General features: G+C 31.9%; 1 protein-coding gene across 1 annotated transcript; it reads right to left on the minus strand.

Annotated features, from left to right (window-relative positions):
• Window positions 1–462: 462 nt before the first annotated feature.
• Window positions 463–7,282, minus strand: LOC132049581 (protein NRT1/ PTR FAMILY 5.6-like). The gene is made up of 4 exons (XM_059440446.1): window positions 7,014–7,282; window positions 3,127–3,344; window positions 1,957–2,501; window positions 463–1,430 (listed from the first exon to the last, which is right to left on the minus strand). Exons 1-4 carry the CDS (start codon window positions 7,150–7,152, stop codon window positions 557–559), a joined length of 1,776 nt encoding a protein of 591 aa, XP_059296429.1. The 5' UTR covers window positions 7,153–7,282; the 3' UTR covers window positions 463–556.
• Window positions 7,283–17,939: the final 10,657 nt, after the last annotated feature.

Below are 17,939 nucleotides of genomic sequence, written 5' to 3' on the forward strand. Positions count from 1 at the left end.
TTTTTTTAGAATTAATGTAGTTTTGATATAAATAGCAAAATAGTTTTGGGAGTTGGAACTTTGGGTATTACTTGCTTGTTGGCTTGTAGTCTTTCTATCACCCCCAGACCAACGCAAAATATTTCATGCTTTATTATTTTTAAACTTGATTATACAAATATATTTTACATATACTGATTTATTTGGTATGGTTCAAAAGAATTTCGATTTGTTTAAATAAAATTTAAAATCTATTCTAATTATTCGGTACAGTTACAAATTTGTGTAGAAATCCGATTTTATTATAAAAAAGAAGAAATCTAATAATCAGTTAGGCATGATTCGATTCGGCCCGTTAAGTCGATTTTTTCAAGAACCATTGACACCCCTATTTGGCACTCTCATTAATTATTTAATATTTCAATTCTCATCCTTTCTCTTTAAGGAAAAGCATTGAGGGGACTTGGATTTAACAAGGAAAGATCAAGAGGAATATTTTGTTTTTAATACACTGATATTATTATTTCAGCAGCATGCTAAAAAGAAAACTTAATAGAGTTATACATATTTATATATACTAAGCCATCGCGACGCGATCATCCCCATCGTCGCAATCAGCCACAGATATAGTTGCCTTACAGTGAACATTCTTGTACGAATACTTCCTCGCAACAATAACATAGACACACAAATTCACTGCTGTGATGATAGCCAACAACCAGTAGAAATAGTCGAGCCGGCTACTATTCAGATCCTTCCCAAACCAACTCTTCCCATTCTTCTCTGTGATATGATCCACAATAGTTATCAAGAGGCTGCTAACAAAATTTGCAGCACCAATTACACTTAGGTAAAATGCAATGCCTAAACTTCTCATTGAATCAGGCACTTGGTCATAGAAGTATTCTTGTAATCCCACTAAGGTAAATCCATCTCCTATTCCAATTATAAGGAACTGCGGGGCCAGCCAAAACACGCTCATTGAACTCGAGCCTTCGAGTGGATTTTTGTGAACAAGATTAAGTCTTTTTCTTTCGACCAAGGCTGCAACGATCATAGTAGAAACAGAGAAAATCATCCCAATACCGATCCTTTGTAGAATACTAATCCCTCTCTCGTTTCCTGTTGCCCGTCTTAGGACAGGTACTAGGATTTTGTCGTAGATACTGACAGATATTATCATGCCAACGGCTGCTAAGGCGAAAATTGATGCAGGGGGGATTTCAAAATTGTGAACAATCTTTCGGTCCAGTGTCACGCCTTGTTTGATGAAAAATGTCGCGGCTTGTGCTACACAGATACCAAATGGTATAGTTGTTAGCCAAATGGGAATCATGTTGATAATTAACTTCAGTTCTTCCACTTTAGTCACAGTTGCAAGTCTCCATGGATTCTGCTGCTGTACTATTGAATCTTGTGTGCCATCAAGAATTGCAGCTTTATCGAGGAACCTAATAAAATAGTCACAAATTAAATCAGTTACATTACCTACATTGAAAGTGTTATTTGCATAATAAAAGGGGGGTAATTATGTTTTTAAACCGCTCTAAAACATAATAACCAGTAAATGTTTGTGTTTTGTATATTAAGTATAATATACATATGATATACATAAATATACATGTAATATACATAATCAGGGATCATTTGGTAGGAGGGATGGCTTATCCCATGTAGATGGGATTGGGTGGGATAAAATGGGATAAATAATCCCACCCTTTATATGGGATAACTTATCCCACCTCTTATTCCATGTAGATGGATTGGATGGGATATCAAAGAATTTATCCCACCAACCAAACATAAGATTAATTTCAGTCCATTGGATTAATAATCCAATCCCATCCTATCCATCCTACCAAACGACCCCAATGTATAGTTTTTGTATGTTTTGGCTAGCACCCGCAATTAATTTTGGCCGTTAGGCCAAAACTGAAAAAAGCCCAATTAAAAATCAGGATTATGATCGAATCTTACTTGAGCTTTTCGGTGTGACACAAAAGCCTCATTCTGCTAGTTTCTGATTTTGGAACTTCATGTAGATGAGAAGGATTGGCAGGAAAAAGAAGATTTCTTTTTCTAATTGCAGCAACAAACACTTGCAGCATTGGTGTTAAGGGACTTCCAGTTGCTTTTCTATAACGATAGAATGGTCTCCCTGCAACAAAGATCACTAAACTAGAAAGCATAACTAATGTGAGGATCAAATCAGCCATAGCCCAACTAACTTGGTCTTGTACATAAACAACTAGAGTAACACCAAGTAATAGCCCACAACAGAGCCCGAAATTCCACCAGTTGAAAAAGGACATTTTCTTCTTTCTTTCTTCGGGATAGTCATCATCAAACTGATCAGCACCAAAGCTCTCTAGAGAAGGCTTGTGCCCTCCGGTTCCAATTGAGATTAAGTAGATCGCAAGGAAGAAAATCGCTTCGTGGATCTTCCTTGGTTCGTTACAGAGGTCAGTGTCACAAGGTTTGAAACTCGGGACCACTCTAGACATTGTCAAGAGAAGCAAGCCCTGCAAGATCATTTGTGTTTCGTTAGGCAAAAGAATGATTGATGAATTAACCTAAATAGTCACCCACCCAACTGTTTAAACTTAAAAGAGCCAAAGGACATATAGTATAGTGTATAATTCATGTATAATATTTGTATAACCATGTATAATTAGTGTATACTCTATATATACCGAATAGAAAAAGTAAGCAGTGAATTCAGCCGGCTAGTTATAAAGTTCAATGCTTCTGCGAAAATAATTGTGTTTACGGTTAGTTGATTATTTGATCCAATTTTCTGATGTTCAAACAGGATTAGCTTTCCGAAAATTGATATATAACCTCTATAAGCAAAAGCAAAACAAAGTTAACAATAATTGAAAATTAAAGCCAATTTTAGTAATCAACAATTGATCAATGTTCCTATACTAGTAGGTTTAAAAGCTTTGGCACATGCTTTTCTTTAATACTCTCACTCAAAAAAAAAAAAAAATTACCTACGAACTTCCTGGTTAATATGTTTCTAAAATGTATTAACGGCAGATTTTGTTGTTTAGCTACAAAATTTATCCATCAATAATCCTGTGTTTTCAGCAGTGTCTAAATGTCATTCCATGTTCTAGATTACAAGGAAGAAAATTGTGTTACCAGCAAGTAGACAGTGGAAGAGACAAGAACTGTGGAGAATCTTCCCAAGAATGCATCAGCAAGAAATCCTCCAAGCAATGGCATCAAAGTGGTGACACCGGCCCAGTAATTGACACTTTTTGCTGCTGTTTTGAGGTCTTGATGGATGACCTTTGTTAGGTATATGATCAAACTTGTGGCTAATCCAAAGTAACTCAGCCTCTCACTGAATTCAATTACTGTTAAAAAAGGTGACAATTCATTAGTGTCACTGATTTTGCATTACCATGAAAGCAACATGTTAACAAAACGAACATCCAATCACCTATTTAATTTTTTTTTTTTCTTAACCATGAGAATTAATATAATTGAGGATGATTTCAGGGGTAAGCTCTTCTACATATATAATTTAGGTAGAAATTGTAATTCTCAATATAAGCAGTGATGTAAAAAAAAATCTTGTGTCTAGATACTAAGATTTTGTTTCACTAGGATGGAACCTATCACTAGGACAAATCTAGAAAATTTACATGCAGCAACAGGCAGGGGAGAGCTAGGGTAATATACAAGGTCAATATTTTTTTTGCTGTATGTATGATAGTATATGTTAAATTCCTTTGGCTTATTCATATATTTAGTTTTTCTATATCTTGAATCCCGCTTAGTGAAAAAACCTTGCTCCGCCACAGCGCCACTTTAATGAGGTGGAGTCATATATAATGACAGAGAACTTTCTAGTCACTTAATCTATTTTTAGAAAAATTAGAAAAGGACGTCGCAGACAGCAGTAAGTTTATCTACTAGATAATAGTAGACCACTTACAATTTTTGTCAAACCACTGTCAAGAGTGTCAACCAAGTGAAAAGAAACTATATCTTGAGCAGTGCTGATCAATAACTACAGCGCTTAACAAGGCGCCAAGAACTGAACTGCTATGATCAACAATGTTCTGTTAATGGGGACTGTTTTGAAAAGCAATTATCCTTTTGCTAAAGGAGGAACTATAACTGATCATGTAAGTATCACTTTTCTTAGTGATGTTTGTATATGCTCGATAAAAAGACAACTCGGTACGTGAAGTATCCCGTGTTTAAACAGGGTCCAAACAAAGGTCAAGGAGCCTATATCCCGACGCAAGCATCAATGCCTTGCCTGATTCAACGGCTCGAAACTAGAACTGCTATGCAAAGACGGAGCTAGGATTTTGAATTTATGGGATCTGAATTCTAGAAATACAACTTCATGTGTTTTGGATAAATTATATATACATGTTAAGTTTTTAATATAATTACACGATCTAAGTTGAAGCTACTAGGTGCTGCCAAACCCACATCCAAAGTTGTAGCTCTGCCCCCGTTTATAGGTCAAATGGATGACAATTTTATCATTACTCTAGAATAATCAAAGAAAATAAATGAGTCAAGGAAACAATTGTGGAAAGAAAAGACACGAAATATCAAAATATCTCAGAGTAAATTCCCTAAAAGATCACTCATATATTGAGAATTGCCTATAGATATCACTTTTGTTTCTTTTAGGACTAAAATATTACTCAACTATCACTGTTTTCCTCAGAATATACCAAAAAAAAATATTCTCCTCTCCTAATTGGCATGCCTTGTCAAATAAAATTCTAGTTTTACTAAAATTGAATTATTTTTCAAATATTCTCCATTAATACAAACTTTAATTATTTTATGGCTTTCCAAAAGGATTCAAGAGTCGGGTTTTCTCTTTTTGATTTAATATCTTAAGGGCATAGAAGTTTTTCGATTTTTTATTATCAAATGTTAAGTTATTGAAAAATATCTGAAGTCACTTTATTATCAAACTCTTGATTTATCAAAGCTACTTCAATGGCTAACAAAAATGGAAAGAATATGTAAGGATCCTTTTGCTAGACTGAATAGTGAATAGCAAATAAAAAACGTCATATGAGACTATCGGTACTAAATGAGACAGTAGGAATTTACAACTATACTTCTCAGATTGTTAAACGATCAAAATTGGAATTATACACTTCTTGTAACCAAATATCTCTAGTATAATATACAACAGGAGTATCAATGGCAGGTTACGTTGTGTTATATGTTTAGGATGGATTATTTGCACCGTACGTGTGACTTTTTGCTTGAGGTCACTTTTTAAATTCTATTTTCATTTAAATTTTGCTAATAAGTCTTTTATGCATGGTTTTATAAGAAACTACAGAGATTAGGGTGCATATAATTTTAAAAATAGGATAGGTGCAAATCATAAAAGAGAGTATACGTTAAGGATGCATAATGCAAAAAAAATCAAAATTGGGTATAAAAGTTATGCTTCTTTAATGTTTTCTAACCAGGTTAAATGTGTGTAAGACACAGAGTTAAATGAATTTGAGTTGGATTGAATTAAATAGATTTGATGAGTTAAATGAATTTGTTATTAAAAAATAGAATTTTATCTGACATGGCATATCAACTATGAGAGAAGGAGAATTTTGTGTAATAGTGATAATTGGATAATATTCTAGTCTGAAAAGAAACAAAAGTGATATTTGTAAATGAATTCTTAATACGTGATGACCTTTTAGGGAATTTACTCAATATCTCATCAAGGTTTCTGTTACAAGAACCGACCCATATGAGTTTAGCTCCACAAAATTAAAGAGAATGAGATAAGATATAGTAATATTATATGGCATCATAGATTCAGAGATAACAATTTGTAACATTATAATAGTGCTTTTGAGGACCCCCAACGACCTTGTCGCTTCTGTTCTTTCTTTTTCCCTTTCAAATGTTTGTTTTAGACCAGAGACTCCAAAACAATTAATCATGCATTCCGTGAGCATGAGAAAGATGGAACGATTGACAAACCAGAAGCCTAGCTTTAGACTTATTAAGACAGTGAAAATGTAATTTAGTTGTTTGGCCATACTCCTTTGTATTATATTCCTTCTGTCCCATAATAAATGTCACCTAAGCCAAAAACACGCATATTAAGAAATCAATAATGCAATGTGAAGTTTACTAAATTACCCCTATATAATAAAAATAAATTACTTTTTCTTCTTAATTAGAACATACACAAGTAGTAATCCTTTTGTCATTGGGAATTCACTATCAAGTTACAATGTGGTTTTTTCAATCATCATTTAGATGTTACTTTAACTTGTAAGTTTTCGTCTAAGGGTAGAATTGGAAAAAACTAGCCAATTTATGTCTTGGTTTTAAGTGACATTTCCTAGCCGACATTTATTACGGGACAAAAATTTTTGACTAAATATTTTACACTTATTATGGGACGATTACTTATCGAAAATTTTTTAGTAGGCTACACTTATTACTATGTTAAAAGCATCTACTCTAGCTAGTTTTAAGGTTCAAATGGATAATCTTACAAGCTAATTTATGAGGTGAGAGCTGTTCGAGACAGAAACAACATATTATCTTCAACCAACATGAGAAACTCTAATACCTCGTAAGCTCACAGCTGGACACATGAACAATATAATATGGAGCCCAACGTTGCATAAATCAAGAAAGAAGATGAGTTTGACTTTTATAATATGCGAAGAAATTGGACCTTGGACCTAACTAAATCTCAAAAGTACGTAACTCATGAAACGAAAGTTGTCTAAGATCATATCGGTCATTCTTTCAACCAAAGGGGGACACTATAACTGACTAGGTAACATAAGCTAAAGCTTTATTTCACCTTTGGTTTGTCACTGATAGCTTAGCTTTAGGATACTAGAACTGACAGGTAAAGACTGAGATGGGATTTTTATCAGAGTTCAATATCTACTATATATAAATATAATATTTTTGATCTTATATATACTGTAATTTTCAAACGAACCCCCCTCTGCCCATCTAGCTCCGCTGCTGACTAAAAACTATGCATGGATACAGATGCTTACCGATAATGAAGAGGGAGGCTTTCCAGACACCAGTTGAACCCCTGAGAGGAACTCTTCCTTTATGATCTACAGAGGAATCATAAACCCATTTTTGCTCATCAATTTCTACTGATTCTTCTGCTCTTTTTATCTTATCCATATTTTTGGCTATAAAACACCTAAGATGGTATATCAGTACTAAAGTGTGTGAGATAACAAGTTGGTGGGTTATCAACTTTGGTTTGCTGCTCACCTTATATAGGAAGAGGAATAACTGTTGACTGCTACTGACAAAGTTTCTGAGATTATGTGAGCCAAGAATAATGTGAAAGTAAATAAATTTTATTGCCAATGATTGTGTCAGTGGACGAACAAACAATCCCTTCCACTAAATTAAAGTTGCCTTTTTGGCCCTTAATTAATGTATGTTGGACGTATAGATGTGGTCCTTTGATATCCGTATATAATTTTGAACAATCCTAACCTTTTGAGGTAGTTTCTGAAGTTGAGTTTGGCTCAAGCTAAGGTTTATTTTTTAAGATGGTATCACAGTACGCCCGAGTCACATCCATCCCAACTTTTAATTTACCCTACGTTAAGATTAGTGGCGGGCTGGGATTTTTCACTGGGGGTTGAAAATATAAGAATACACGTAAGAAGCGAGGTTAACATCTCTTATATGTACATAAAAAGTTATTTTAACTTTATATATACACTGTAATTTTTCCCGAGGGGATTTGGATGAACTCCCTGGAGCCTACGCTCCGCCCCTGGTTAAGACGCCATATTAAGGTCTAGGCGTGCAAAGGTGTTGGATATCTCACATCGATGGAATATGATTCTTTAATTTCCTTATATGGTCTTGAACGATTCTCACCTCAGAAATAATATTATGGTCCAATCAGATTCCTGTGCTTCGGACTCATGTTACAAAAGTTGCCATGACGACAATCGATACAGTAGAGCCCTACAACAAATTTGATCATACATTTACCAGAGCCTAAGTGCACATGTCTCTGAGTTCTTATTTTATTTTACATAAGTGCATATATGTATTTATATTTTTGTATTATTTCCAAAAAGAAGAGTTTTCGGATTTTCTGAAAAGATGGAGTCGGAACTTAATAAATTTACGGAGTGTCAATAAATTTAATATTGTCAACTAATTGATCTTACGATATTTTTTAAAAATGGATCCACCCATCGCGAGATGTAGAGACGATCATGCACCTATTACTTTGATTACGTCGATCTTATCGACATACAAAAAAAGAATTAGGTGTTGACAATTTTTGTCGCGACCGAAAAATATTACTAATTCTTTTTTAACGACGCATTATGAAAAAAATTCTATTAACTACGAACTATATAGAAACAGATTAATAACTAATTTTACAGTTAATTCGTTATTTTTTAGTGATATATGCATCTATTAGAACTCCCCAATACTTCCCTTTCCATTTGTGGATTTGCTATTGGATTACCCCTTTCAAAATTATGATATATCAAATTGTAAGGAAGTGTAGAAAGAGTACTGAGTTTTATCTCTCATCTTCTTGATGATTGAAGTGGAATCTCTACTTTAGTTGGAGTTTACAAAAATTTAAAACAAGGACAGACTCTGCTCAGAATTTGAGATTAGTTGGCTCTACATGTAAGGGGTTACGAAAAATGCTATTGGGAAAGAGTGCAATATTGTCATCTTTAATTTAGCTTCAACTATCAAGAATTTTCCTCTAATTTAGTTGATCTAGAGAATATTTTTCGAATGGTGCTTGAAAGTAATGTAAATTCATCCGCTCACAACACATGTTCGGCCGAATTCAATAAGTATAGATTAAACCTTGTATTTACAATATTAAATATAATCAACTAAATATGTTTTAAAAAAAAAACGATTACTAATACCTTCCTAATATATATCTCTGACATAAAATTTAAAACTCAACAACAACAGTATTCCCAATGAAATTTCAGAAAGTAAGATTTGAGAAAAATAGAGTGTACGCAGGTCTTACTCCTGTTTTAAGAGGTAGAGATGTTATTTCCAAAAAAATCATAAATAAAAAACAAATAAATGCCTCCAACTCCAATCGATCACATTTATATGTGTATAGTACAATCAAGTACCTTTTGCAGTTCACGTCCTGTCTTTTGGTACTTGCCACAATAAAATGATAACAAGTGAAGGCCATTAATGTAATTTCATTCGAGGATTGCAGGAGACATCAGCCCGTGTCTGATTGCCATTTGGTTCATTAGTAGTGGCTACACTAATGTAGAATGATCATAGCTCAAATCCATTATCCATTAGCTTAATAAGATGAGGATCTCGGTTAATTATTAATTTAACTGCTGGAAATAAATAAGGTATTTGGAAGTCAATGCTAAGAAAAGACGATATTATTGTAAATTTAAACATGCCTCTCCCACCAGTAGTATATATTTTAAGCTTCATCAAGTCACTCCTACCTCCACTATCACCATGAACTAGTGATTTCACTAGTTCCTCTAACTACTGTAAAAAGGAAATTACAAAACAAAGTTGTTTGGATTTCTTTTTTTTTTTTTTTCTGCTGAATAAGACAAATTTATGTTTACTAACTTGTCATTACAAAAAAGTGACCCTTTCTCCTTCGTACTTGATTTGAAGGATCATTAATAATTTAATATACAAATTATTTTATAAATAAAAGCGGAGAAGTATAATATACTAGCTAGAACAATAGTAGCATTATTAGTATAATCATATTTAGACAAAAATGTTAGTCATAGTGTTGACTTCTCTTAATGTATGTTGTACTGGTAATCCTCCAAAATAATCAAACAATGACCTGCATTTAGCAAAAATATGTGAGTATTTTTCATTTACTCCAATGATCATAGAGCATATTACAATTTTGAAGACTTGGGGCACTTTCGGAATTAATATTTGCCATGTAGTTCATGATGGGTTACTGTACCATGAAGATTGTTCATAGCTCAAGTCCAAAGTTAATTACTTTGGTACTACTAATTAAGATGTGAATCCAAAGTTAAATAATGTATTATTTTACATTATTCATCATTATCATCATACCTAGTGTAATCTCATAGTATAGGTGGGGTTTAGGAGGGTAGCGTGCTCTGTATCCTTACACTATACGTAGAGATAGAGAGGGCGTCTTCAAGCTCCGATAGTATCCTAGACTTATTTTTACGTTACTATTAGAATTAAGTAAGATATCTCCTAAAACGCTAATGCAGACAGTTTCAGAGTTTTTGAAAAAACCTGAAAACTACTTGACAGGTTTTTCTTAATGCAAAAACTAAAAAGCTTTTCTTTGTAACTGGTTTAGCGTACAGTTGAAAATGTTCTTTAAAAAAAAAAAAAAACCGGCAAAATTGTCGACATTTTTTGACGAATGCCACCCTTAGTTTCTTGACTGTAGGCTAGTGACACTTGTTACATTACAGTGGTAACTCGTAATGGGAAGGAAATAGTACTGTTAGTATGTGCTCCAATAAGGTCGACTATTGTGAATGCCAGACATGCACAAAGATGGCTAATACCATTAATAATATATAATCCCCAAATACAGCAGTCTGATATGCAATTATGAGTAGAAGAATTTTGTTCTCGTAAAAAGGTGATGCAATGTATCGAATATGTTGTTTCACTATAAAATGATTCTTGTCAAAAGTGATGGATGCATCAACTCTGTCTCGTAGTATTTCCTGGTGAGTGGTATTGTTCCGATTACGGCCACTTTTCCAAACAAGAAATAATCTGATAATGATGATATCAAATTGAACAAAAGTATCTCATTTCCTAGTAGTGACAGCCACATATACTGAAGCCTATTTGATGGACTCAATGATCTGATTTTGTTTGGTTGGTTGTTACATCTAGATTCATAATGTATCGTATTATATTGTATTGTTTAATTTCGAATTTTATTGCACTGTATTATTTTGATAATTACAATGTTTGCATAGATTGTTTCGTTTTCCATTGTTACATAATGTAATACATCAGTAATTTGAAGGAAAATCTACAAGAAAAATAGGGTAGGAAGTAGAGCTATTATAAAGAAGTAGAGTAAATAATAAAATAGGATTATTAGATAATAAACAATCTCTCCTACGTTCTCATTTCCTAATAGGAAAGATAGGTTTGTGGATTGTTAATACTTTGTTCAATTTGATATCATAATGTATCGTATTATATTGCATTGCCTCGTATTTTATTGCACTGTATTATTTTAATAAACACAACGTTTGTATAGATTGTATCGTTTTCCGTCATTACATTATGTAACACAACAGTAACTAGAAGGAAAAACTTACAAGAAAAGTAGGATAGAGGGTAGAGCTATTATAAAAAAGTAGAGTAAATAATAAAATAGGATTATTAGATAATAAGCAAAGACAAAATGAGAAGAAAAAATTAAGGTACCGACACGATCACGCCAAATCGATATGTAGCTATGAATTTTTAGATAATAAGCAAAGACAAAATGAGAAGAAAAAATTAAGGTGCCGACATGATCACGCCAAATCGATATGTAACTATGAATTTAACGATATGATATAATAAAATCTAAGTAACAAACAAAATAAACATTGAACTTAAACTAACAACGGAATACAATACAATAGGTAACAACCATCCAAACAAGCTGTAAATAAAATATCTAAACGCTATTAGTGTTGACAATAATCAAAACAAGGAAAAGTTATCACCTCATGAAATTCAATATGACCAAAAAAAAAAAAAAATCCCTAAATCACACTAAAAATATCCGTAATATGAATTATACATCGCCTCAAATACCAAATTAATTATACCTTTGACAAAGCATTATTCATAAAAATATGAGACGTTTGTGAGATGTGAATCACATGCCAACCTAATTTAGGTTGAATTGAATTCTATACAACAAGCACATAATTTGAAACAAGACCTCCGATCAAACTACGGAAACTGCATATTACGAGCTGAGCAACATATATCAAAAGAGTTCCAATAAATCCTCCTCGTCCAAAATTGTACGTGTATATATGAACCATTAAAAAAAGGAATCTTTTTTGTACTATGAATAAAGAGAAAAATACTTTTTTGTCACCTTCAGATTATTAATTTTTAGCACGTCCCATAAATAAGTGGTCCATTGAGGGAAACATTTTCTGTATTTATCCATACAGCAGCATCTTCTTCGGGAATAAAAAAACATAATAATAAAAAGCAAATCTGTCAGAAAATAATAATTGTACGTCTAGTTTTTCTAAGATAGGACGAGGAAAGGTTGAGAATGAAATAGTCCTTCCGTCACTTGATGCGACACATTCTTTTTAGTCGAATCTAAGTAAAAAAATACACACTTCTAAAATGTAAAATAACTAATTTTACACCGCCATCTTACCTTTAATAAGAATCTTTTGTAACAATACAATTTTCATGTTATATTTAGGGTCATTAATTTCAAAAATCTTAGCACACAAATGTTATGACATATTTTAAATATGTGTATCCACATAAAGCGGATATAAAAAGGATATTCAAAGTTATAGAATATATAGTACTTATGTCTTTTAAAACACTGCGTCCAGTTCCTGTACGTAATGATCCTGATTTAGACTTCCTTTAATGAATTTCCTTTTATTAGCAACAAAAAATAAAAAACATTTTAAATATGATTCTCCCCCAAAACAATGACGTACTAGATCTTCCAGTAATAGAAAATGTAGATGCACTTTTATTGCTCAACTAATGCGATTGGCTGACCATTATGCGTCTGGAAGCAAATAATGGAACTCAGCAATGAAGATTAGTACTGCTAATTTAAGCAAACTCCACTTTGTTAATTAAAAATTAGAAGAAAGTAAATGGGGGCAAAATGGTGGACCTAGCTTTGGAACTTTTAGAGCGAGGTCAGATCACTACACTATATTACCAACAGCATTCGAAAATTTACAAATTTGCACCCATTTAGTGCAAAAACCTTGACAGAGTTGGTATATTTGGTCTCCTTATATGATTTTGACTTTTTGGGTAGTCTATGAGCCCGTTTCGATTGACTTATAAGTTTCAATAAGTTGTTTTCGAAATTTTTTGTTTGGTAGGCCAAATTAAAAGTCGTTTTGTCTTAAAATAAGCTCAAAAAAATAATTGGGCATGTTTGACTTAAACATTATCTAAAAACTTGTAAATTTACATTTATAAGCCAAAAAAAAAAAAGTTGAAATTTACCCCAACTTATTTTTTTGAGCCTATAGGTCTTTAAAATAAATATCCAAAGGCTCTATACCTCATGAGTTAGCATATGAGGTCGATCATTTAAGTCAAATGTTCATTTTCATATTATTGTATCAGAGTCGGGTATATCTTAATTCATAATTTACTCGATTTCGCACCCCTACTTTATATTGTTTACAATCTAAATGTCCAGTCCTAGACATGCGAGGGTGTTGAATTCTCACACTAATGGTGAGTGATAAATTATTTAATTTTCTTATGAACTAGCTTTTAAGATTAAGTTAGGTTCCATTTCTTATCACTTACTAGCTAGCTCCATTTAATTTGTTTTTCTCTCTTTCTTTCTTTATTTCTTTGATGGAACACTGTTGTTGTGTCAAGCAATTCCATAGCATGTTGATAATACCTACTTTGCGAAATAGTCCATGTGTTGTTCATTTTTTTCATATTTGGAATTAAGATGCTTAAAGCACTATCATGTAGTAGATCTCTTTCTTTTGACAACTCGAATGAATAAAATCTTTGACATGACTAACGATTACGTTGTAGATTGCCCTCTTTGGGATCCAGAAGTACCATTTTTTTAAAGCTTACATCCTTGGACTATATAGGGGTGTGGTTGGGGAATTGGGATGGATTCTAGTTGATAAATCTTTCTGTCACCAATAATCATTTCTTTGCCATTTTCTTTTTTCCTTTTCTTAGTATTCTATCACGTCTTTTGTATTGCTACAGAAGGAAATTTTAAATTGTGTACTGGATTAATGAATTGCAAGTATGTCTTAAATACGATGAGTGTTTTGTCCGCTTTGTTAATACATTGTCTTTCATTATAGAATTGTCGTTTTGCAACATAAAGTTACTTGATGTTCATTACTATTAACCCGGACGGAGACATGTTACTCTTTCGGCGAACATCTCCGTTATTTTGACCTAATAAGCTTTCTTTATGTAGAGTTATTTAACTCGGCGAGTTCACCTAGATGCCTAATAAAGAATGAGTCTTCCCTGATCAAATTCGCCTACGTGAGGATTACTTGTTAATAGTTAATTAAATTTGATAGATTTGCCTTAATTGCTAATTGTTAATTAAATTTGATAGATTTGCCTCCTGAAACAAGAAGTTATGGTCCGTGAGAGATCATACAACCATTTGATGCTCATATGATACCTCCATTAGGGTTATCTCGTATCTCTTTTGTCTTTAGTACGATTTTATTTACTATATTTGTTTCTTGTTGTAGAGTATTGTGACGTTAGTCTCACGTTGGTTAGGCATACACAGCTTATAAGCAATCTATAAGTCTCATTGAGCTACTTTTACGGTCGAAGTTAAGTTGATAGGCTAATTAAGATTTGGAAGAAAAGATGAAAATATATAACACTACATCACATGAAAAACATGTTACACCATAGATTCATCTGGAATCCCAAGTTTATAAGTTAAATAAGATGTTATTTGCCTTTCAGGAGGGAACGTTGATGATTAATGAGACATAAGTGCGTTAATCTAATTATTATATTGAGTGGAGAATTTAATGATATGAAAAACGTGTTACACCATATATTCATCTGGAATCCCAACTTTATAAGTTAAATAAGATGTTATTTGCCTTTCAGGAGGGAATGTTGATGATTAATGAGACGTAAGTGCGTTAATCTAATTAATATATTGAGTGGAGAACTTAATGATTTGGGAAAAGATGGAGTGAACTTTCAACTTTCCATCACTTGGTGGAAGACAAATTATGCTCCCAACTAAACTTAAATAAATATTTTGATGAGGCACTATAGCTTCGTGGCTTAATTAAATAATCACCATTCCGGTCTAAAAATAGTATTTAGTCCTATAGTTTTGGGCCATTCTCAAATCTCAACCGCATATTTCCCCCTCTATTTGGGTCATTGAGAATGTATAATAATGAAGTCAAACCCTATTATAAATGTACCTGATTTGGTTAGATTAAGAAGAATTCTTTTAAATCAAAACTTCCTTGATATCATCTAAATAAAGAGAACACGTTTTGACGTATCCGTTTATCATGAACTTATGAAGAGCTAGTTAACTTGTCCGCGCTTCACGGGTTCGCAATTCCACATAGAAAGAAAGAATATGACAAAAAAATAAGTTTCATCAATGAATCAAGTCTAAACTCTTCTCCTCCTTAAAGTAAAACTTACAACTATTATAAGATTATAACTCCCAATTAAGAAAGGGTCTAAAATTATAGTAAATCATAATAATTAGACATTTTTTTAAGGTTCCTACTCATCAAAGTTTTCTCAACAGTAATAAAAAAAGGTAGTAAAATAAAGGAAAAAACAACTCGCTTTCTTTATTAAATAAAAAATCAACTTACAAGCTCATAATCACAAAACAAAAACAACTCGCGTCTCCATACCGATCAAAATTAATCATTTGTGGTACGATAAAAAATATAGAATTTATATGTATATATCTTTAAGTACTAATTATACCTGATGATTAGAGAATTTAAATTATACAGAAAAAATGCTCATAAATATACACCTAAAATGGTTCGAGGAGTGTTCAAAAGTAAGAAGATAAAATTACATTACTTGAATCTCATGACTACCAATTATCATACAAATGTATGTATTTGTACCAAAACAAATTGATCATGCTTCAGTATATTATCACTATTATACTTTTAAAGTCGCAAAATGAGCTTCCTTTCGCCTTTGGTGAAGTTTTTCAAACCTTGAGAAACTAACATCAAGTTCAGGAAAAGAAAACATTAAAACCAAGAAAAGGAAAAGAAGAAAATAATAATCTGTCAAAATAATCTCAAATAATGATATATTAGCGTAAGAAAATCAACAGTAGGCAGTAACCATGCATAAAGTATTCTCAAACTCTTGCTCTTACATGGTATTTTTCTGTTTTGTGTAATTTTCATTGTTGTGAGTTGTGACTTGCAAAATGAAGATACTCATAATAAATCGAGAAAAGAGGATATTCACTCTCTACTCTATTTTCTTTGCTGCTGCATGCACCGAAAAAAAAAAAATATTGATTTTTATTCATATAACTTTATCACTTTTTTTTCCTTATATCATTTGAATTAATCTGATTTGACAAATAATGGATATAGTTCGCACAGAAATCTAAGGAGAGGAGTCATTAGAAACACATCATCTCTCAGTTTCTTATTAGAACGGGTGAAAATCATTTCTCTCTCTATTTTCTTTGCTGCTGCATGCACCGAAAAAAAAAAAAATTTCTTTTTAAAAACATCCTTTTTTTCCTTATATCATCTGATTTGACAAATAATGGATATAGTTCGCACAGAAATCATAAGTTTCTTTGAACAAAATCATAACTTTCTTTAAAAATCAAACTCATAAGTCATTCTCCCCACTTTATCCCAATTGGCTTTTTAAAATTCCTATTTTACCCTTACATTATTAACTTGTCTTCTTTTTTTTTTTTCTTTTACCTCTTTAAAATCATGATTTTTTTTAAATCTCTTTAATCTATGTAACAAATTTCCTATAAAACTATGTATTATTTTCGAGACAGAAAAAGAAAAGTGAGAAATACTAGTTGAGTATATAACTTAATACCGTTCTATAATGAAATAAATGAGAAGAATAAGAATTTTATTAATAATACTCAAAACTATGATATCTATTTATACAAGTAAAACTAACATGTAACAATAATTTTATAAATATATTTCAATGAAGGTAATATAAAATAATTAATACAAATAGAGGTATATTCTATAACAAATTCCTAAAAAATCATCTCTTTATATTGTAAATGAATTTTAAATTTTAATTTAAAATATTCTATTAATGACAACCAAAACTCGTTTATATATTAACAATAGAGAATAAAAGAGAAGTGAAACTTAATTCTCTCTCTCTCTCTCTCTCTCTATATATATATATATATATATATATATATATATATATATATATAGAGAGAGAGAGAGAAAGAGAGAGAGAGAGAGAGAGAGAGGCCCGCACACACACACATACAAATATATGTAAAAATAAAAGGTAATATGTATATGTGTGCACGCGCGTGTATATATATATACTTAATGCATGTAATATTAAAATATCAATCATAAAATTAATATTTGATTTTGTGATAAATTCATAAATGGATTATTCTACTTATAATATGAATTTAGATAAAAATGTATAAATGGGTTAAAAAATAAATTTTCTATAATATAAAAAGGTATTACATAGATGGAGGATTGAAAATGCGTAGGGTAAAATAGACATTGTCTAGGATAAAGGGAGGGAGAATGTCTATTATTCATAATTGAGGGGCAAGCTTGATTTTTAAAGCAAAGTTGAGGGGTGAAAAATGATTTTCACCCGATTAAAACTCACCTAGACTTCGATGTACAAAGTAAACCGACAAACCGCACCAAACCGAGTCAAACCGAGAAAAAAACCCGACTAGTGGTTTGGTTTGACTTGGTTTGGTGTTGGAAAAAAAAACCGACCATAATTGGTTGGGTTTAGTTTGGTTTGGTTTTAACTAAAAAAGTCAAACCGAACCAAACCAACCCGACATTACATGTATTCAAATTTTAAAATATTTTATACATAAAAATATTTATTTGTAATGTAATTTATAAATATTTCTTAAATTTTTTTGTAGTTCTTTAACTATTATCATATTATTCAAGCTTGAACTTCGAATTTTGAATGTCAATAAGTTT

The sequence above is a fragment of the Lycium ferocissimum genome, chromosome 3, assembly GCF_029784015.1.
Source record: "Lycium ferocissimum isolate CSIRO_LF1 chromosome 3, AGI_CSIRO_Lferr_CH_V1, whole genome shotgun sequence".
Taxonomy (NCBI): domain Eukaryota; kingdom Viridiplantae; phylum Streptophyta; class Magnoliopsida; order Solanales; family Solanaceae; genus Lycium; species Lycium ferocissimum.